A 21,083-nucleotide genomic window follows, 5' to 3' on the forward strand; every position below is an offset into this window, starting at 1 on the left:
TGGATAAAAGTGCAACTCTGTTTATTTTACATAATATTTGTTTAAATCGTTAATGAGGAGAGAATTAAATGTGTTAAGAGTCATTTAGGTGTTTTGGTGTGAAACGCTGTCGTCAAAGCAGAATCACTGTCCAGCGAACATCTGCTTCGTGAATTTGTCTGCTTTGTCATATTTAAACAGGTAATAAATAAATAGAAAATAGAAAAATGTCTGTACTGTGTATAATACATCGAGCGTTTGTTCATAAACCGCGTGCTTCTTTGCTCGGTTCGCAAACTTCTCTCAGCGCTGCGCGTCAGCTGCTCCCCAGTTAATCAGCGCGCGCTCAGAGAGGCAGCGCATCAGTCCGACCGGAGAAGGGCGCGCGGTCTCGTCTCCCTGTGATCACTTCTCTTTTTTTTTGTTTTTGTGTTTATTGCGTGTTAAATGAATAACACAACCGGCCCGGCACCAGGAGCTGGCCCCGGGGAGGATTTACCGGCGCACCGAGCGTTAACGGGCTGCGTCCTGGCGCTGCTCATCGTTTGGACGCTTCTGGGCAACTTCACGGTGTGCGCCGCCGTCTACCGCTACCGACACCTGCGCGCCAAGGTAACCAACGTCTTCATCGTGTCCCTGGCTCTGTCCGACCTCCTGGTCGCCGTGCTCGTGATGCCGTGGAAAGCCGTGGCCGAGGTGGCCGGCTTCTGGCCGTTCGGCGGCTTCTGCAAGACGTGGCTGGCCTGCGACATCATGTGCTCCACGGCCTCCATCCTCAACCTGTGCGTCATCAGCGTGGACCGGTACTGGGCCATCTCCAGTCCCTTCCGCTACGAGAGGACCATGAACAGGAAGGTGGCGTCGATCATGGTCGGCGTGACGTGGACGGTGTCCGTGTTCATCTCCTTCGTCCCCGTGCAGCTGAACTGGCACCGCGCGGAGTTCGGGGACCCGGGCGGAGCGGACGCGGCGCTTCACCGCGCGGCTCTGGCCCGGAGCTGCGACTCCAGCCTCAGCCGCACGTACGCCATCTCCTCCTCCCTCATCAGCTTCTACATCCCCGTGGCGATCATGGTGGTCACGTACACCCGCATCTACCGGATAGCGCAGATGCAGATCCGGGTGATCTCCTCCCTGGAACGCGCGGCGGAGCACGCGCGGAGCTGCCACTCGGGCGCACCCGAGCTACCGCACCTGTGCACGGAAATGAGCGCGCGCTCACTCCAGCCCCCCGTGGGTCTGGCCCCCGACCCGCAGCACGGAGAGCTCAAAGTGTCCATCAGGAAGGAGACTAAAGTCCTCAAAACTCTGAGTATCATCATGGGCGTGTTCGTCTGCTGCTGGCTGCCGTTCTTCGTCCTCAACTGCGCTCTGCCCTTCTGTCCCGGACCGGGGGCCCCGGGCGCGAGCCGCGGCCCCTACTGCGTCAGCGAGAAGACCTTCGACGTCTTCGTGTGGATCGGCTGGAGCAACTCGTCGCTCAACCCGATCATCTACGCGTTCAACGCGGACTTCAGGGACGCCTTCCTCTGCCTGCTGCGCTGCCGCGGCTGCGGCGGCCGCGTTGGCCGCGGCGGCGGCAGCGGCGGATGCTGTGCCACGCTCAACGCGGCGGCGGAGACGGTTATGGCGAGCAACGACGCCGCCACCCTGAAGCCCGAGAGCCCGCTGAGGCTGCGGGCGTCGTGCGTGGCGAACGCCAGGGGCAGCGAGGACAGCGGCAGCACCACGTTCGCCGTGTGCTACCGCGGCGGCGCCAGCCCGGAGCAGGCGACGGACACGGAGGAGCCCGGGCACCGGGACAGACCGGCGCATCTACCGGTGTGAGCGACCCGGTCTGCGGCAGGAGCTCAGGGATTAGGATGCAGTACGAGGCAAAGGGGGAAAGAAACACGCTGACGTTTGCAAACTCCCAGACACTGTGAATAAAATATGTGTGATAATTGTGGAGCTGCTACTTATTCTATTTCATCCACATTAGTGTTTACACGCGTCCTCCTGGGTTGAAGTGAGGCGTTACTGCACCACTGGGAGTTTGCAACGCTCAGTGTGAGGACTACCCCACACCTCGCTCGTCAGGATGAACATGAAGAAAGAAGTGAGGCCCTGCAGCCACGCTGTGACAGGAAGGACAACGATGTGGTTTCACAACAATATTCTGCAGAAAAACTAAGCTCAGCGGCTCATTTGTTTCCCCCCCTCCCCAACAGGTGAGCGAGACAAACCTATAGTGTGCAGAACTACGGTGCAAGTGTCTTCAGACCAGCTGGCACAGGTGCTTTACTTTTCCTGCAGCAGCGTTAGATGAGAAGAAATGTCACGTCGCTTTTTACATTCACATTGTCGGGGCTTTTTGCACGAAGCTTCTCGGGTCCATGTAAAACCGAACAGCGAAGGAGCAAATCCGTCGCGCTCATTTCACTTGACAGTCACAAATGGATTTACCAGTGAGCCTGGGGGGAGGCCGCAGCACCCCCCCCCCCCCACCTCCATGGAGAGTGCAGGAGTCCAGTATTCTCTGAATCTCTAGAAATGGCATTATGTAACTAACTCACATTAGCACTCGCCAGCTGTGTGAATGCACCGCGCACTCTGTCCCCCCCCTCTGTGTCCTGAGAGAAACAACCATGAATAATTCGTAAAGGTTGTTCCCGCGAAAGATGCCTTGACCAGCAAGAACAGAGAAGCTTTTACCGTGACAACCCTCAAAAAGACCGGACGTGATTTCAGCGGGCGGACGCGGGCTCGCGGCCTGCTGGGCTTCAGCTGAGGACGCGTCTGGCGTCCTCCTCCGCGATGAACTTTTTACGCGTCAACATCTGCTCATTTTTGTTTAATGCCATTTCCTGTTAAATATGAACATTCTCCGAGAGCCACAAGCCTTAACACAGCCAGCAAGAATTATGACTTCATCCTAACATCATCCTCTGATTATGTTGTTGGAAGTATAGGTTACTGTATGTGTACATCTGGACACAGCTGGTCCAGCTGCAGACACCGTTCTCTTCTAATCTACGAAATAAAGCATCTACCTGTAATTTCCATAATTCCATCAAACCACACAACATGTTCTGAATCAGTGCGGCAGCTAGCTTAGAGTTTCACTGAAAACTTACTGTATGCAGGTACATGTAGCACTTTTGTTGGACACCAATGAAAGCATGTTTGTGTGTTTTCTGATTACGCAGCGGCGGCACACGGGGACGCATGTGTGCAGCTCTATGGTATTCACTGTGTAATGGACTGTTAACCTACATAGGACATCCATCAGCTGTAAGCATCTCCAGCTGTATGTAATAATAGTCACCATACCAAAGACTATTAATAAAACAGAGGTCAAATGAATTTTTGAAAACGTGTCTTTCCATTTACAGACACTGCATGTAGGTTACTGAGGGAGAAAAGTCATTTCAGGCCTGAAGTTCCGCGAGAAATCTGTGGTAATTACTGACTTGACTGAATAACGACTGCCCTTATTTCATATCTTCTCTATTGCAGTCTCACGTCAAGTGAAAAGAGCTGGCTGTATTAAGTGTCCCCCAGGGAAGCCGCGTTCGTCTGGGGACGCGTTTAATGGGCCGTACCTGCCCACTCTGACAGCGTGCGCTCCAACGGGAGTCTGAGGCTGCAGCCGAGACAGTGAAAGAAAGAGACAGGGCTTTAGGAGGAAGCTGCTAATCCATCTGACTGCTTTGGAGACGAGCAACTCAGAAGAATGAGGCCTCAATATGGAGACAGAAACAAAACATTACACAGCTGCCCATGTTTACATTATGACATGCAGTCATAATGCGTCTTCACTCTGTCTGCACAAAAACAACTAAAGCTTGTTTCTCATTTTAATGTGACAAAGTCCTCTAGTGGTCAGAGCAAATAATAACATCGGCCGTGAAGAATGGAGGATGGAGGTGTTTGGTGCTACAGCATTATATAATGAACATTAGTAAAGATTTTCAACTTCAAAAGTTCTTTCATCAAAGCAAAATCCAGCGCAGCTTTTAATTTAATTTCTTTCTCTCAGTAACACTGTCAGGTATGTTCTGTGACTTTGGGGCGTCCCAGATGAAAAACCACCAGATGTGGTGAACTGGTAGAAACGTTGGAATTAAATTCTGTTATTCACAAAAACATTTCGCAATGTGAACGCGTCTATGACCTTCATCTTCTGATCTAAAGCCACATGATCGATATGCTGCATACACTCATAGATAATGCCTGACCCGCTGCTGTCAATTAGTAACAGTGTCCCTCCAGCTGCCATCACCCCCACCTCCTAATGCATTCATGCCTATACTAACAACTACAATGTTGAGTACGCTGTGCCGCAAACTAGATGCATGGCTCGTACTTTATGTAATGTAATTACACTGTTATTAGTTATGTTAATTTGTTTTTACTGAGGGAATTTATTTCAAACTGCCTGCAGAGCCATGTCTTCAAGTCCTGTCTACTTATTTCTATTCCATGCCCTTCGTTTTGCCCTATATACCATAATGTAATGCAAATTAAAGCTAGGGAGTTGGAAAATGTATGAAGCCAAAAGCCAAGCTCATCTGTGCATAAGGCACAGTCAAAATTCTAGTGATTCTGTCTTTGTAGAATTACACTGTGAACATTTATTGTTTTATACAAGATACATATGTATCTTGTATAAAACACAAATTTTAAGCATTCAGAAACAATGCGATGACTAATCAAATGTGAAAATGGTTTTCCCACCTGACATGGAGTTTGTATATTTATGTGTTGTCCTTGGTGTATGTATGTATCCTCTATGTTTAGCAACGCTGTGAGCAAATCTCAGACTGAATTTTGTGTGTGTGTGTGTGTGTGTGTGTGTGTGTGTGTGTGTGTGTGTGTGTGTGTGTGTGTGTGTGTGTGTGTGTGTGTGTGTGTGTGTTTGTTTTATTTATGAGTCAATGAATCTGAATGTTCCTGGCAGGAAGATGAATTAGGTCACATAATATAAGCAAACTGGACAAGACCGAGAAAAAGGGATAGACAGACAGAAAAGGTCTGTGTGTTACACTCTAGACTATAAATAAAAGAAGACAGAGGAAACATGAGATTTTTCGGGTTCATAAAACGGTTACACTGAAACCTAAAAAAAGATGGCTTGTGATTGGTGTTTATCGCTCTCTCACTAAAATATTCAATGCACATTTTAAAATTTGACTTTGACCTAGAAACTGAGTAGACTAGTTTACATGTATGTTTAACTAACAAATGTCACATTTGTATTTATATTTACACAGAGCAGACACTTGTAGTTCCTTCACTGTGAAGTTATCTATAGCAACTGTTTATTTGTAGTCTTTATACAAATAGAACTAATAATGATATTAATTTACGATTTTCAATATTATGGTCTTCATTATTTATTTATTAACTAACAAAATTAAAGATTGTATAGTTTACATCCACAAGGGTTATATATTTCTAGAAAGAAACACCCAAATGGGCAAAAGGGTTGAAATGATGGAACTTGATTAAAGAAATAAAAACACAAGTTAAAGGGCACGAGAAGGTTAGCTGCTACAAAAGTACTTTATTAACAATAAGAAGTAAAGATTTTGATCAGATGGCCACATGTGGACTGCACATCTGGGAGAGCACAGCTGGCTGCCACATCCCGTTCGTGCTGCAGTGTGAAGCAGTTAAATTATTAGTGGGAGATGTCAGAAAAGCTTCCCCCACTCTCACAGTGTCCCTGCGACCTCTAAAAATAGACGAGCGGTAGCAGAGACAGGGTATTGTTGGGGTTTATATTCAGCTGAGATTCTTCATTAACATGTTTATCTGTGCTTATCTGTTGCTGGACTACTGTTTTAGTGAACTTTGCTTTAAGCTGCTGCTGTAGATCAAGTGTTTGCACGTTCAAACTTATGTTGGACTAACTTCAAATCATGAATGTTTACTGAGTCTACTCATTAACTCTGCCTAACCTTCACTAAACAAATGAATTTTTTCACTTTAAACATACTGTGCCAATAGTGGGTATGCACATTTACCAATGTCTGTATGTTTTTATGCTCTTTTTACAACCTGTCCAAATATTAATTGCTTCTGTCACTAATATAGACTTTTAACAGTAAAAAAACAATAACTAAACTTAACTAAAAGTAGTATTTACATTTGTTTTTAGCAACAATATAACAAAGACTTATGGCCTTTCATAGAAATTACCTTATTATTCACTATACTCATGCATCCCCTGTTTTTGTTCCAACAAGAGCAAAACGATTGTTCTACATGCATATTTGCTCACAAACATTCATGAACCCAGGGTCCCTGACATGGGTCTGACTACAACCTTTGGTTCCCACAAGTGTCATGTGAGTGAAACACATGACACTGCTGCTAGCAGTCCGGTGAATATAGACTCGTTCTCTAACTGCCTTTGACAGAAGTGGCTCTACAGCTTGTATTATTGCCGAGGTAACAATTGAGATTGGTTAATTTTTGCTCATTTCTAACTTGCAGTGCACATTTACAGAGATTTTACACTATAGGCTGCAGCAGCTGACAAACAGTAATTTTTTTGTAATCTTTACAGAGTTGACAGAGTTGGCTCTAAAGCTTGTGTTATTGCTGAGGTAACACTTGAGATAGGACACATTTACAGATGTTTTACACGATAGGTTGCAGCAGTTGACGAAGTGATTTTTAATATGTAGAAGATGGTGGGTGATGGAAGATCAGATTGTAAACACTTTCACTGCAGTAGCACCAGCAGCCCGCTCACTGAACGGTTTACTTCAAATAGATGCTGACCAGAAGATACGTAAGGTATCAGATAAATATGTCTAATTTTTCTGTCTTTATGCAAAGATGTTGCTCCACTCGCTTTTGTTTTTGGTGGTCTTGGTGTCAATGGACCATTTTGAACCTGCTTCCTCCACAGAACCAGGTAATATTAACCCATGATATACAGTATTTAGACTATTATAAAAAATATATATAACTGCTTTGACTCTAAATAACTAACTTCAACCAAACACGAACCAAAAGGAAAAGAAGAGACAACACAAACATCATGCCCCGAAGGCACAAACTGTCACGTTTTGGACAAACTGAGGAACAGATCCAAATATGTTGCAAGGAGCTGTAAAGAGATCAAAGAAAGATACAATGAACAGGAAGGTAAATCAAGTAATGTAACAATAGACTAATATTCAACAAGTTGTTACAGTGACACCTATCTTTTCAGATGGCTTGTATTTTCTGACCACTGCTAATGGCCTGGTCTATCAGACCTTCTGTGACATGACCACTGATGGTGGAGGCTGGACGCTGGTGGCGAGTGTCCATGAGAACAACATGTATGGAAAGTGCTCAGTGGGGGACCGTTGGTCCAGTCAGCAGGGAAACAATGCTGACGTGCCAGACGGAGAGGGGAACTGGTCCAACAGAAACACCTTCGGATCGGCAGAGAGCGCAACTTCAGATGACTTTAAGGTACAAAAGCAACTGGCAGAAAGGTTGAAGAACAAAATAGCATCTGTGTTGCAGTAGCAGATCTGACGTGAATCAGGAACAGAAATTAGATTTAGATTTAAACAGATGGAAATAATGTGATACTGAATGTTCAGTACACAAAAGGTTCAGCTGTTATTTTAATGCATCACAGACAGGTCTGTCCACACAGCTCCTGCTACAGCTAAAGCTAATAGGTAGTGAACCTCTTAGGTGAAATGCTGCTACTGGTTTTCATAATGTAAAATTAAAAAGGTGAAAAAAAGCTCAGCTTGTAAATGTAATGTAAATAACCAATGCAATCCACAGAATCCCGGTTACTATGATATATTAGCAGAAGACATGTCCGTTTGGCACGTTCCCAACGACTTTGCCCTGGAAACCTGGAAGAAGGCAGCCATCCTCCGCTACCACACTGACAGCCACTTCCTCCCACTCTATGGGGGAAATCTCCTTCAGCTTTTTAAGGTAACCCAGCTGTCTAGAGATGTTTAATGACTCAATGGCAATGTATAACATATTTACAAGATAATGGGAACCTACCCTGCTCTATGAATTTGTTAGCTGTAAAACTTAGCAAAACTAGGAAGATGTGGATGTTGATTGTAGATTATTATTTCTTGTGTGTTAATTACACTACACAATTTAGCATCATGCACATTTGCTGGTGTTGCATTAAAAATACATGTACAGTATGTATGCATGTTTTATTTAGTCTTTCTGCAAAATGCCACATGCTTAAAATTCATGCCAACTGATATTGTTGCGTCCAGTAAATGTCCGACTAGAGCAAATAAAGCTTCAAGAAGCTTTGCGCTGGAATGAACCTATTGGATCAAAGGCTTCAATGCTTCATAAAGCTTCATCTGCCCATCACTAGTCACTAGACATGAACAAAGATGAACAAAGATCGGTAGACAAGAAAACTTGCCAGTAACAAGAAGGCTGAAATGCAGCGTCATGAACACAAACACTCACACAAACACAAACACAAATGACAGTGATTGCAGCTGGTGAAACACATGACCGGGGGTAAAGCTGAACAGAACGTAAACAGACATGAAACTAAACAGGAAGTGACAAAATAAAACAACGTGCTTGCATAAGGTTTCATACTACCAAACACACCATTTATTTAACACCAGAGAAAATTTGCTTTCTCTTGACTGATAATTATATTGTTAAACGTTTTAGCAATATCCAGTGAGATACAACGTTGGCACGTGCGTCAACAGAGGACCAGCTTTTGCTATTGTGTATGACAAGGGAAACAGTGAAACCGTCAGGAATTTATATGGACCCAATCCAAGAGGTAAGACTGTCAGGTAGCAATAAAGAAATGATGACAATGCTGAGATATAATGACATCAATATTCTGTATAAGAGGTGTAATTGCATTACTACATTATTGTATAGTAATTGCATTTTAAATAATGTCCTCATGTTGCTATCACCTGGGAGATATATTGTATATATAAAACTTCTAAAAATCTCAATGTGTCTTTTTCAAAGCGGAGTTTGTACCTGGTTTCATCACATTCAGGCCAATAAACAATGAGCGTGCAGCCATGGCTATCTGCTCTGGGGCCAAACCAGTCTCAGGATGTAACACTGAACATGTGAGTCATTCACACTACTGCATCCTTTCTCAGTCAACACATTAAATGACACACAGTGTGTTAAATGTGTTGTGTTTGTGTTCCTGCAGTACTGTATCGGTGGAGGTGGATACTTCCCTGAAAATAGTGGACAATGTGGAGATTTCCCAGGATTTGACTGGGACAGAATTGATAGAGTTCGTGGCTGGAGCGCTTCCAAAGAAGTGACTGAGGCAGCTGTATTGTTATTTTACCGTTAAGAGGATCATGTGTACATGTGGTTTAAAATATTAAGTCCTAACACTAATCACAGCATGTCTCACATCACAGAATAAAATCAATGTGAAAAGACCTGATATTAGTTTTTCTCATCCAAGTTTATTATCCAATTAAATGTTGTCATTGATCATCACTGAATATTTTATTGATCATTGTATTATCAATGACTCTACATAGCAAAGCTCTGAGGTCTGAATCACAGTATGTCTCTATGTGTTGGTTCCACACAAATATGGCAGACTGGCAAAAACGATAAAACAGCTCTTACTGCACAGCTGCTCAGTAGATGTCACAAAACAACTACATATTAACTGTATTTAAATGAACAGTCACATCAGGATTTTTTATGTTTTCTTTTAATTATGGGCATTGTTTTTATAAGTTGCATTAAATCCTAAATTAATTAAATTAAATTAAATTGTTATCAGAAAGACTTGCAATAAGGAGTTCATGCAACACAATATATACTTTTACATTGTTCTTTATTTAAGGAGATTCAATTTCCTGAGTATTATATTGCATATACAGTAGCAACACAATTGAAGTAAAGGGGAATCCCATACTTGGTTGTTTACATGGAGCAGAATATTTCCTCCGACCTACTCAATAAGAATAATATTACAGATTTGAAAGCACTGACCTATTTTTCTGAATAAAAACGAAATTGAAAGTAAACTCCCTCATTTTACTGCATGTAACCAAATGCTCTGAACTTGGTTTGCTCTGTAGTTAAAGACTTCTTGGCAACCACTAAATGGATTTTGTGGTAAACGTATATTGGGAATAACAAAACAGGGACAGAACTATAGATTCTTTGTTAAGAACTATTAATAAAGCAGGAAGTTTGGTGCTTCTATATGTATCATCACTTTACTATGTAACTAATATGACCATTCATTGTCAGAAAATCAGGTGGTTTTAGTCTAAATTTCGGATAATTTTGAATGAATAGCATCAGGTTTTGTTTTCCACCTTGCCGTTCTGTATAAATTGGTACAGCTCACACAAACACAAAAACGAGGATGGGATCTCAGTCAGGTAAGGATTGAATAGTTTATCTTTCAAGTCAAGCATTTAAATAATGCTTTAAATTACTGTTGTGCTGTACATAGTGAACAAGGTTTGTACTTTGTGAGTTTTCAAAGTTCAAAGTTTGGAGACAGCTGATGGACAGCAAAATGTATATTTAAAAACTTGTTTCATCTGTGGTTTGTTACTAAAAGGAAAACCTCACGATGATCCCTTAATGAAGCACTAATGCTAAACTAAAGTTCTACAAGCTTATGATCGAGTAACTATTAAATATGTTGTCCCATATTATTTGAAGACAAAACTGCTGCATAGGCCAATTTATCAAATATAGATCAACTGAACCAATGTCCTACTGTGTGTTCAGTGTGTGTGGACAGAATACAGAAATCTAAATATTGTTTTATTTCACAGAGATGTTCTATCAAATATTTGCAGCCTTGGTGGCGTTGGTGTCAGTGGACCACGCATCTTTTGCAGCTGATAAGTCTTCAGAAATAAGTAATATGAAATCAAAGTATTGGTCAACACACTTTACATATTCCTACTGTAGTATAGTCATTGAATGCATGTTCTTTAGTCTCTGTTCACTGTCTAATCTTATCTGAATGAAATTTATCTTTAGGAAATGAAATAAAAAGGGCGGAAGCCGAAGGGGAATTTGAGCCAATGCACAATGTTGCAACAATAAATCTAGACCAGCAGAAGAACAGATTGCGATATATTGCACAAAGTTGTAAAGAGATCATGGACAGATATAAAGAAAAAGAAGGTATATTTAGAGTAGCCACAGTGCTTGTTGTAGAAAAAACTATAATATCGCCAAAAGCAGTTAAAGGTTTTCTATTCTATCTTTTCAGATGGGTTGTATTTTCTGACCACTGCTAATGGCCTGGTCTATCAGACCTTCTGTGACATGACCACTGATGGTGGAGGCTGGACGCTGGTGGCGAGTGTCCATGAGAACAACTTGTATGGAAAGTGCTCAGTGGGGGACCGTTGGTCCAGTCAGCAGGGCAACAATGCTGAGCTGCCAGATGGAGAGGGGAACTGGTCCAACAGAAACACCTTCGGATCGGCAGAGAGCGCAACTTCAGATGACTTTAAGGTACAGAAATAATTTATAGCAATGTTTCCCACAGCAATTCATACAGGCAAGACTCAATGCAACAGTATAGATGCTGTATGCGATGGAAACATTGGTATTGATCCCTTATGTTCCTGCATTTGAAATTATTGAGATAGAACTTGGTTTCCTACTGTAGCTAATTAAACTAGAATGTCTACGGAGCAGACAAAACTCACTTTGGGAGGTCTGCCTACGAGGCAGACGATTCGTACGCTGCTGTACCTGATCGGCTGCTTTTGTTCTACTAACGGGGCCGTTACCTGCGCACCACAGGGGGGAGGCACGCTGAGCCACTTCAACAAAACCTGTGTGAGTCTGTGTTTACCAGTCCTAACACAGGCCTGACAGAGGCTGTGGTCCTCTCATGGAGACATAAAAATACACAGAACCAACACTGGTACTGTGGGGCCCAATAGGCCCAAATAAGGCCCAATTAAGTTCTGAGGTCTGTCAGAAGGAAGCACGGAATCTTGTGTGTGAGCCTGTGTTCATCAGCCCTGTCACAGGCTGTGCTGTGGTCCTCTCATGGACACATGAAAACACACAGCAAAAACACTGATACTGTGGGGCCCAATAGGTCTGAGGTATGTCAGAGGGAAGCACAAAATCTTGTGTGTTACTGTGTGTTTCTGTTACAGAAAGGAGAGCGCACCCACTTGTATTCGATGCATGTAAATGAATTTAACAACAACAGCTCAGCCAGAGTGGCTGGGTCATTGTTGCTGGCTTCATAGCTCACTTGGTAGAGTGCTTGTCTTGAGATCCTAAGGTTTGTGCTTCGATCCCTGGCCTTTGCATCTAATGATGGAAGAATTTTTATTGCTCTGAAAAGAGCAGTAAGTAATTGAAATGTATTTACTCACTTTGTATTATTCATTTTTACTTATTCATCCGCTGCTTCCAGGGTTTTCTGTTGTCATGTTTATTTAGTGTGTGTTTTTGGTTGGGTCACAGGCCTTTAATTATTTGCATTTGTGTAAAAAATCTTTTTATTAACAAATGTCCCAAAAGAAAACACCTCAGGTGTGTTGATGTCTCTCTAAGATGGCAAAGTGAAACAGAGGTTCACACAGGTTTTGTTGAAGTTGGTCAGTTCCCCCCACCACAGCTCCCAGCTCCCCCCTGTGGTGGTCCTTTTACGTAACAAAGGGAGCAATTCACACCTGAGTTAGGATGTCTAGCAAGTAGATGAAAGCCAGTCAAATATAATGGTAAACTAATGAACAGTGTAGAAACAGGGAGGACAATGCATTTATTGTTTGTGGCCTCCGGACTAAGGTTGTGCTGGGATGTCATCTGGTTGTATCACAGACAAAAATGATGTTTGTTAATACAAAATAGACTTAGTCCTATATTTGCAAAAGGACTCAAATGTAAATAGAAATTAACAGATGTAAATATTTTTATTGCTGTAAAAAGTGACCTACCACAAATATATTTGTGACCAATGAGTACACCTTGACAGAACCCAGGTTACTATGACATAGTAGCCAAGGACATGTCTGTGTGGCATGTTCCCAACAATTCTCCACTGGAGAACTGGAGGATTGCAGCCATCCTCCGCTACCACACTGACAACCACTTTCTCAGGCTGTACGAGGGAAACCTACATCAGCTCTTCAAGGTACAGCAGTTATCTAGTCATGTTAGGTTTATGATTGAGCCTTTCTCTGAATCAGGAATAATTTCTTTACTGAACCTACAGTAGTACAATAATTTAACTATATATATATATATATATATATATATATATATATATATATATATATATATATATATATATATATATATATATATATATAGTTAAATTATTGTACTACTGTAGGTTCAGTAATTCAGTAAATAATATATATATATATAGAATCATGATTATTATTGTTTTAGCAATATCCAGTGAAATTCAACGTGGGCTCATGCAGTGAAAGAGGACCAGCTTTCCCCATAGTGTATGACCATGGAGACAAAGACTCCACCAAAGAGTTATATGGAATAAATCTAAGAGGTAGAAGTTCATGCAACATGAAACATATGGATAAAATAAACAGGGGTGCCTATTAAATAACTTCTATTATTTTTTCAAAGCGGAGTTTGTACCTGGTTTCATCACATTCAGACCAATAAACAATGAGCGTGCAGCCATGGCTATCTGCTCCGGGGTCAAGCCAATCACAGGATGCAACACTGAACATGTGAGTCTGAGTCGTTCATCACACTACTGCATCTTTTGTCAGTCAACACATTACTTGTTATTTTTGTGTTCCTGCAGTACTGTATTGGTGGAGGTGGATACTTTCCTGAAAACAGTGGACAATGTGGAGATTTCACAGCATTTGACTGGGACAGATTTGTTGGAAAACCAGGTTGGAGCGCGTCCCCAGAAACGACAGGGGCGGCTGTTTTACTGTTTTACCGCTGAGAGGATTGTGTGTGCTTTTTTAACAGACTCTACAGCTCTAACCCTACAAATGCGTGTGTTTTTACTAGAACAGATGTCATACAGTATGACAGTAGGTTTATTTATTTCCTAATTATTGTACTGCATATAGAAATAAAGCCAGGGGTTGCATCCACATTAAATAGAGACTTAACATAGTAGTGAGTAGGCTGTTTTTTTTATATATCTGTGATTAAAACAAATGATCTTCTTCCCAAAAATCGAAGGTGATATTTGAGGAATTTTTGAGGAAGACAAAACATCAAACCTCATTTTCCTGGGGTATTATTTAGCTGCTTCGTACAAATATAAACTATTGGAGCACCTGCAGAAGCAGGACTTGCTAATACATTGATATACAGATACAAACTGCATTCAGCACTTTCTCTCTACTATAGCTCAACGAGAAGATCATCAGACTTGGATATAGGATATTAAAAACATTTATTATACATTAAACATGATTAATGATAATTAAACAGCAGACATGAACATGCTCTATAATAAAGGCAGCATCCATTCACTGATGAGGAGATGTTTAAGCTACATGCAAACAAACATACCCTTCACATACATGTATATGGTCCTGTGCTTATCATTATTCGTATGACATTAACTGAAAGACTAACAACTAAGGTCTATAGCGCTATAGTCAAAAATATGGAGTCCAATTAGGGTCAGATTAAATTGGTGTGTGCGTAAACCGATCTGAGCGTGTGTAACCTGATTTGTACTTGTGGACTTAGTGGGGCTATACCATGCTTACACTTATGATATAGCGCAGTAAAATGACTCACAAATCAGGGCTAAATGTACACTTAAAATAATTTGACCTTAATTTGCCTCCAGGCTCTAATTGGCTAATGAACTAGGAAATTGACGCACTCCTTTGACGTCATGATGCGGTTAGAGTTAAGGTGGGTATGTTCCAGTAACGCTATCGTTGTGACTCTGTGTGATCCTTTATCAGACCACAATAAACACGTTTACATTAACAATGCTTTTAAACAGCCTGATAAGTAATGCAGTTGTTAGACAGGCTTGGATTTCAGTGCAGAATCACGGTACTTCTTGCTGAACCACACAGGTTTAGGAGGAGACAGAAGCCCAGTGTTGCTGCAGAATCTCTCAAGATGTCACCGATACCAAAGACACAACAAACAAACAACAAAGCTTCGTCTGAAAAATCGTGATCGTTTATTTAGTCCGCAGCATTCACTTTCTACCGTCAGCTGAGACCTGCACCGCTCTGACTCTGCTTCACTTCACCCACTGATTCAGCTGTGGCAGGCAACAGCTGAATCGGTAAAGGACAAGAAGCTCCTAAACGTTCACAAAAAACACGACACAAAACACAAGTTAAACGCTCGCTCGGTCCATAGATTACTCTGACGCAGAGAGCGCACGCTGTAACACATAGGTAACGTAAACCAAGGCATTGACAGGGACAACTAACAGGATGTCACCCAGGTAAAACAACTCACCGGAAGTGGGTTGCCAGTTAACATGGTCACTCTTTCATATGGAACGCCAGTTTGCGATAGCCACCTGTTGGCGACAGACTAATCTGTGGATGAAGTGCCTGCTGTTACCTCCTGTACCTACCTGTTAGGGGGTTAGGAGTATGTAATGTAAACAAAGGGCTTACATTATCGATTTGCGCACGCACACCGATTGGTTTGCGCACGCACACATCTAATCTGACCCTAATTTGACTCCACACAAAAACTCATCTCCGCCTACTTTCTGTGTATAAACAGCAATATAAGCAGACTAACACATGCAACTATATTCAGGCAGGCAACACAAAAAGCAATATAATGTATGAGCAGATCACAGAAATAGGATGAGCATGCGCACTCACCCTGTATGAAGGCAGGCCGTTCTCCTGTCTGTCATGGTGAAGTGGTAAATGACCACGCGATGGAGTTTCCCACTGGCCTTTCATTTATCCACAACAACAGAGCAGGTGGATATTTACTGTGTACTGTTAACACGTCTTCCCCAGATGCGTTGTTCTTCTTTAGACACAAAAATTAGTCTATAGCCTAAACAAGGGCATATAAACAGCTGTTGAAGTTTAGAGCTAGCAGCTACTTTCGCGATGTCAATAAACAATAGGATGTCTGAATTTTGTCTCTCCATGCAGCTGTAGTTTTGGCGCTAGCTTTTTCACCATATTGTATAATGTTAAGTGAATTTTTTTTACTAAATACAAATCTCCACACTCAGTTGATGAAAATGCTAAATTTATATACACCTACCCACCTTTCCACATTGTAAGGTTCTTTATAACCTAGTTTTAGAAAGTTGAATCACTCAGTATGCTACAGCTCCTGAATGCCTTCTCAAATAACCACTGTGTGGGCAAAAACACAATGTGTTTAGTTACTTATTAAAAAAACACAAAAGCATTGACCTATTTTAGCGTCCTGAGAGAGTTAGAATGAAATGGAAAGGAAACTCATTCATTTTACTGCATGTAACCAAACCCTCTGAGCTTAGTTTGCTCTGTATTTAAAGACTTCTTGGAATCCACTAAAGGGATTTGGTGGTAACCAGAACATTAGGAATAATAAAACAGGGGCCAGAACTAGATTTTGTTTGTTGATAAGAACTGTTAACAAAGCAGGAAGTTTGGTATTTCTATATGTATCATCACATTACTGTGTTACTAATACGACCATTCATTGTCAGAACATGAGGTTGTTTTAGCCTAAAGTTTAGATAATTTTGAAATGAATAGTATCAGGTTTTGTTTTTCACCTTGCCGTCCTGTATAAATTGGTTCAGCTCACACAAGCACAAAAACGAGGACGGGATCTCAGTCAGGTAAGGACTGAACCTTTTAATAGTTTATCTTTCATGTCAAGCATTTATACAATATGTTTTAAATAACTGTTGTGCTGTATATAGTAAAACAGTTTGTACTTTGTGAGTTTTCAAAGTTCAAAGCATACTGATGGACAGCAAAATATATATTCCAAAACTTGTTTCGTCTGTGGGTTGTTACTAAAAGAAAACCTCACGATGATCCCTGAATGAAGCGCTAATGCTAAACTAAAGTTCTACAAGCTCATGATTGAGTATAAAATATGTTGTCCTATATTATTTTAAGACAAAACTCCTGCATAGGCCAATTTATTAAATATAGATCAACTAAACCAATGTACTACGTTGTGGTCATTGTGTGTGGATTGAATACAGAAATCTAAATATTGTTTGATTTCACAGAGATGTTCTATCAAATATTTGCAGCCTTGGTGGCGTTGGTGTCAGTGGACCACGCATCTTTTGCAGCTGATATGTCTTCAGAAATAAGTAATATGAAATCAAAGTATTGGTGAACACACTTTACATATTCCTACTGTAGTATAGTCATTGAATGCATGTTCTTTAGTCACTGTTTACTGTCTCATCTTATCTGAATGAAATTTATCTTTAGGAAATGAGATCAGGGCAGAAAACAAAGGGGAATTTGAGCCAATGCACAACGTCACAGCAATAAATCTGGGCAAGCTGAAGGACAGGTTCCGATATGTTGCACAAAGTTGTAAAGAAATCATGGACAGATATAAAGAAAAAGAAGGTATATTAGATTTAATTAATTATAATAATTATAATTATTATAATAATAATTATTATTATTATTATTATTTAGAGTAGCCACAGTGCTTATTGTAGAAAAAACTATATTATCGCCAATAGCTCAGTTGATAATGTTTTGTATCTTTTCAGATGGCTTGTATTTTCTGACCACTGCTAATGGCCTGGTCTATCAGACCTTCTGTGACATGACCACTGATGGTGGAGGCTGGACGCTGGTGGCGAGTGTCCATGAGAACAATTTGTATGGAAAGTGCTCAGTGGGGGATCGTTGGTCCAGTCAGCAGGGCAACAATGCTGACGTGCCAGACGGAGAGGGGAACTGGGCCAACAGAAACACCTTCGGATCGGCAGAGAGCGCAACTTCAGATGACTTTAAGGTACAGAAATAATTTATAGCAATGTTTCCCACAGCAATTTATACACGCAAGACTCAATGCAACAGTATAGATGCTGTATGCGATGGAAACATTGGTATTGAATTATTATTATTATTTATTTTATTATTGGTTATTTAATTATTATATTGAAAATTATTACAGGTAACGCCTTAGACGAAGATGAGACAGAACTAAATGCGTTAATTTATTGTTTGTGGCCTCTGGACTAAGGCTGTGCTGGGATGTCATCTGGTGGGACCACAGACAAAAATGATGTAATTAATGCAAAATAGACTTAGTCCTATATTTGCAAAAGGACTAAAATGTAGAGTAGAAATTAATAGATGTAAATATTTTTATTGCTGTAAAATGTGACCTACCACAAATATATTTGTGACCAATGAGTACACCTTGACAGAACCCAGGTTATTATGACATAGAAGCCGACGACATGTCTGTGTGGCATGTTCCCAACAATTCTCCACTGGAGAACTGGAGGATTGCAGCCATCCTCCGCTACCACACTGACAACCACTTTCTCAGGCTGTACGAGGGAAACCTAAATCAGCTCTTCCAGGTACAGCAGTTGTGTAGTCATGTTAAGTTACAACTGAATATTTTGTGTATATTCAATAGGAAGGAAAATGATTATGATTGAGCCTTTTTCTAAATCACCTTGACTACTGATCACAACAAGATTAGTGATTCTTTACTGACCTTAGGGCAATTAGTGTCATGATTAACTTGTACGTTGTTTTAGCAATATCCAGTGAAATTCAACGTGGGCTCATGCAGTGAAAGAGGACCAGCTTTTCCCATTGTGTATGACCATGGAGACAAAGAGTCCACCAAAGAATTATATGGAACATATTCAAGAGGTAAAAACTCATGCAAAATGACACATATAGACAAAATAAACAGAGGTGCCTATAAATAACTTCTGTTATTTTTTCAAAGCCGAGTTTGTACCTGGTTTCATCACATTCAGACCAATAAACAATGAGCGTGCAGCCATGGCTGTCTGCTCCGGGGTCAAACCAGCCACGGGATGCAACACTGAAACCGTGAGTCATTCACACTTCTGCATCTTTTCTCAGTCAACACATTAAATGGCACACAGAGTGTTAAATGTGTTGTGGTTTTGTTCCTGCAGTACTGTATCGGTGGAGGTGGATACTTCCCTGAACACAGTGGACAATGTGGGGATTTCACAGCCTTTGACTGGGACAGAATTGCTGGAACTCAAGGCTGGAGCGCTTCTAGAGATGTGATTGGGGCGGCTGCTTTACTGTTCTACCGCTGAGAGCTCTGTACTTTTTAACAGCATGTCTTATACTACAAAGAATGCCTGTGATTTTACTGACAGTAGGTTGATTTAGTTCCGATTCACTGTACTGCATATAGAAATAAAGCAAATTTTAAAGTTTCTGGGTCAGTGGTTGAGGAAGCCTAAACATACAGTTTGGCTCAATGTGTAGAGAATAGGACTGGGCTGTAGGAGAGTTTTAAAAAGTTACTCCTTACTGAAAGATGGCTGCGTCATGAACATGCTCTATAATACATAAAGCACCAATTCATCAATTCAATAAGGGGAAGTTTAGGTCATGTGCATCCAACACGTAACTTACACACCCTTCACATACACGTACAGTATATGTTCCTGTGCTTATTATTATTATACGACATAACCTGAAAGACAAACAGCTAAGACCTACATCTCAGGGAGACTAACATATACAGCTATTTTCAGGAAACCCAACACAATAAGCAGCATAATGTAGCTGTATGAGCAGTTCAGTCATCATATGAAGAGGACGAGGACCTGCACGCGCACTCACCCTCTATGAAGGAAGGCCGTTCTCCTGTCCGTCATGGCGGTGAAGCGGTCAATAAACACGTGATGGAGTTTCTCACTGGCCTTTCATTCATCAACAGCAGAACCAGTGGATGTTTGGTCTGTCCTGTTCACACGTCTTCCCAATGCGTTGTTCTTCCATTTAGACACAAGAATCAGCCCAACCGGTCTGAACTACGCTGGATAAACAGCTGTTAGCGTTCAGAGCTAGCGGCTAGCAGCGCTAGTACCTTACAGTATGTCGCCAAACGTCAGAATGCCTACTCTTATCTCTCTATTAGCACAATTTGAATTTACTGTAAAGTGTTTAGCGAAACAGGGTTTTACTAAACATAAATCTCCACACTACACTTGATGAAGGCACTAACTCTACCTACGTACACCTGCTAAACATTCTTCTTCTTCTGCGACTGTTTCTTCTTCTTGACATTTATTAGCTGGTGGCAAAGAACTCGATTGTGATTTACCACCTTAAGGACCGGAATGTATCAGGATACTGTAGTTCCTAAAGTACAAAGAACTCTATTTCCTTATTACAGTATGTGCTTCTTAAACTTAAATTAAACTGCTGGGCAGAAACAGTCTGGCTTAACTTTTAGATTCACTTACTGTAGGTTCTGTTGTCTTCTGAATTTCAGGTTACAAAATAATGTAAGATTCTTCAATTTTATAGGTATAATATTATATTTTGAAATGTTGTACTGTTATACCTTAAAACACTTACATTGGTATTAAACTTTACTAACTTTACTAATTATGTGCTGTCCAACATATATAACACTTTATACATTCTGTACATATTGCTCCTTTCACGTTGTTGCAATCGTAGGTGTCATAAGCTATGGTTTATTATGGTTTTACATGATTTACCATTTAAAATCATTAGTTCTGTTGCTTTTGGTTGATTTATTAGGTACAATAAGAAGCAAATATCAGACTTATACTTTACACAGATATTATTTTTGTTGTCTTATGAAAAGTTATAAATCTCAAAAAAAACAGTAAGTAAAAAATAGCAGCTGTCTGCGTTCTAAAAATCAAACATATACATGATCACTAATGTTTTTTTAGCCTGTTTGTATCAGTTGTGGCAAGACAGAAAATGCCACCGTGCTAAACGGCATAAGGATGAACGTAGTTATGTACTGTACATGCTCTAAAATTGATCAAAAAGTAAAACAAAACTGACAGGAGATAGAAACATAGAATGAATGGTTAGAAATAAAGGCGAGGACAAAGACAAAAAAGTATTATTGTATCATAGAATATATTACATATTTTTGGGGCATCATAGGTTGTCAGAAATCCTGACCTTGGC

At 41.0% G+C, this 21,083-nt stretch overlaps 4 protein-coding genes across 5 annotated transcripts; all 4 read left to right on the plus strand.

The window, feature by feature from the left end:
• The first annotated feature begins 6 nt into the window (after nt 1-6).
• On the plus strand, nt 7-3,324 carry LOC114856644 (D(1) dopamine receptor-like). The gene has a single exon (XM_029152384.2). It carries the CDS (start codon nt 427-429, stop codon nt 1,804-1,806), a length of 1,380 nt encoding a protein of 459 aa, XP_029008217.1. The 5' UTR covers nt 7-426; the 3' UTR covers nt 1,807-3,324.
• Nucleotides 3,325-6,236: 2,912 nt separating this feature from the next.
• LOC114856693 (intelectin-like) lies at nt 6,237-9,948 on the plus strand. 2 transcript variants are annotated; one of them, XM_029152387.3, is made up of 8 exons: nt 6,237-6,350; nt 6,811-6,889; nt 6,991-7,122; nt 7,190-7,437; nt 7,765-7,923; nt 8,650-8,767; nt 8,968-9,074; nt 9,164-9,948. In XM_029152387.3, exons 1-8 carry the CDS (start codon nt 6,276-6,278, stop codon nt 9,311-9,313), a joined length of 1,068 nt encoding a protein of 355 aa, XP_029008220.1. In that variant the 5' UTR covers nt 6,237-6,275; the 3' UTR covers nt 9,314-9,948. The 2 variants fall into 2 exon arrangements, with proteins under 2 accessions (XP_029008220.1, XP_029008222.1); XM_029152389.3 differs by having other exon boundaries at nt 6,316-6,417; nt 9,164-9,946.
• Nucleotides 9,949-11,022: 1,074 nt separating this feature from the next.
• Nucleotides 11,023-14,075, plus strand: LOC114843558 (intelectin-like). The gene is made up of 6 exons (XM_029130258.2): nt 11,023-11,133; nt 11,222-11,469; nt 12,956-13,114; nt 13,375-13,492; nt 13,573-13,679; nt 13,757-14,075. Exons 1-6 carry the CDS (start codon nt 11,031-11,033, stop codon nt 13,904-13,906), a joined length of 885 nt encoding a protein of 294 aa, XP_028986091.2. The 5' UTR covers nt 11,023-11,030; the 3' UTR covers nt 13,907-14,075.
• A 3,311-nt stretch (nt 14,076-17,386) lies between these two features.
• On the plus strand, nt 17,387-19,336 carry LOC114856770 (intelectin-like). Its single transcript, XM_029152473.3, has 6 exons — nt 17,387-17,513; nt 17,663-17,910; nt 18,329-18,487; nt 18,671-18,788; nt 18,868-18,974; nt 19,064-19,336. The coding sequence occupies exons 1-6, from the start codon at nt 17,411-17,413 to the stop codon at nt 19,211-19,213; spliced, it is 885 nt and encodes a 294-aa protein (XP_029008306.1). The 5' UTR covers nt 17,387-17,410; the 3' UTR covers nt 19,214-19,336.
• Nucleotides 19,337-21,083: the final 1,747 nt, after the last annotated feature.

This window comes from Betta splendens, chromosome 1 (genome assembly GCF_900634795.4).
Source record: "Betta splendens chromosome 1, fBetSpl5.4, whole genome shotgun sequence".
Lineage (NCBI taxonomy): Eukaryota > Metazoa > Chordata > Actinopteri > Anabantiformes > Osphronemidae > Betta > Betta splendens.

Excerpts from the sequence above, each read along its gene's own strand:
- LOC114856693 (XM_029152387.3), top strand. The coding sequence starts at position 6,276 with ATGGGTCTGACTACAACCTTTGGTTCCCACAAGTGTCATGTGAGTGAA. Across the intron at positions 7,123-7,189 it reads AAGATACAATGAACAGGAAG|ATGGCTTGTATTTTCTGACC; the intron begins GTAAATCAAGTA and ends CTATCTTTTCAG. Across the intron at positions 7,924-8,649 it reads ATCTCCTTCAGCTTTTTAAG|CAATATCCAGTGAGATACAA; the intron begins GTAACCCAGCTG and ends TAAACGTTTTAG.
- LOC114856770 (XM_029152473.3), top strand. The coding sequence starts at position 17,411 with ATGCACAACGTCACAGCAATAAATCTGGGCAAGCTGAAGGACAGGTTC. Across the intron at positions 18,789-18,867 it reads ATATGGAACATATTCAAGAG|CCGAGTTTGTACCTGGTTTC; the intron begins GTAAAAACTCAT and ends ATTTTTTCAAAG. Across the intron at positions 18,975-19,063 it reads CGGGATGCAACACTGAAACC|TACTGTATCGGTGGAGGTGG; the intron begins GTGAGTCATTCA and ends TTGTTCCTGCAG.
- LOC114843558 (XM_029130258.2), top strand. The coding sequence starts at position 11,031 with ATGCACAATGTTGCAACAATAAATCTAGACCAGCAGAAGAACAGATTG. Across the intron at positions 11,470-12,955 it reads CAACTTCAGATGACTTTAAG|AACCCAGGTTACTATGACAT; the intron begins GTACAGAAATAA and ends ACACCTTGACAG. Across the intron at positions 13,680-13,756 it reads CAGGATGCAACACTGAACAT|TACTGTATTGGTGGAGGTGG; the intron begins GTGAGTCTGAGT and ends GTGTTCCTGCAG.
- LOC114856644 (XM_029152384.2), top strand. The coding sequence starts at position 427 with ATGAATAACACAACCGGCCCGGCACCAGGAGCTGGCCCCGGGGAGGAT.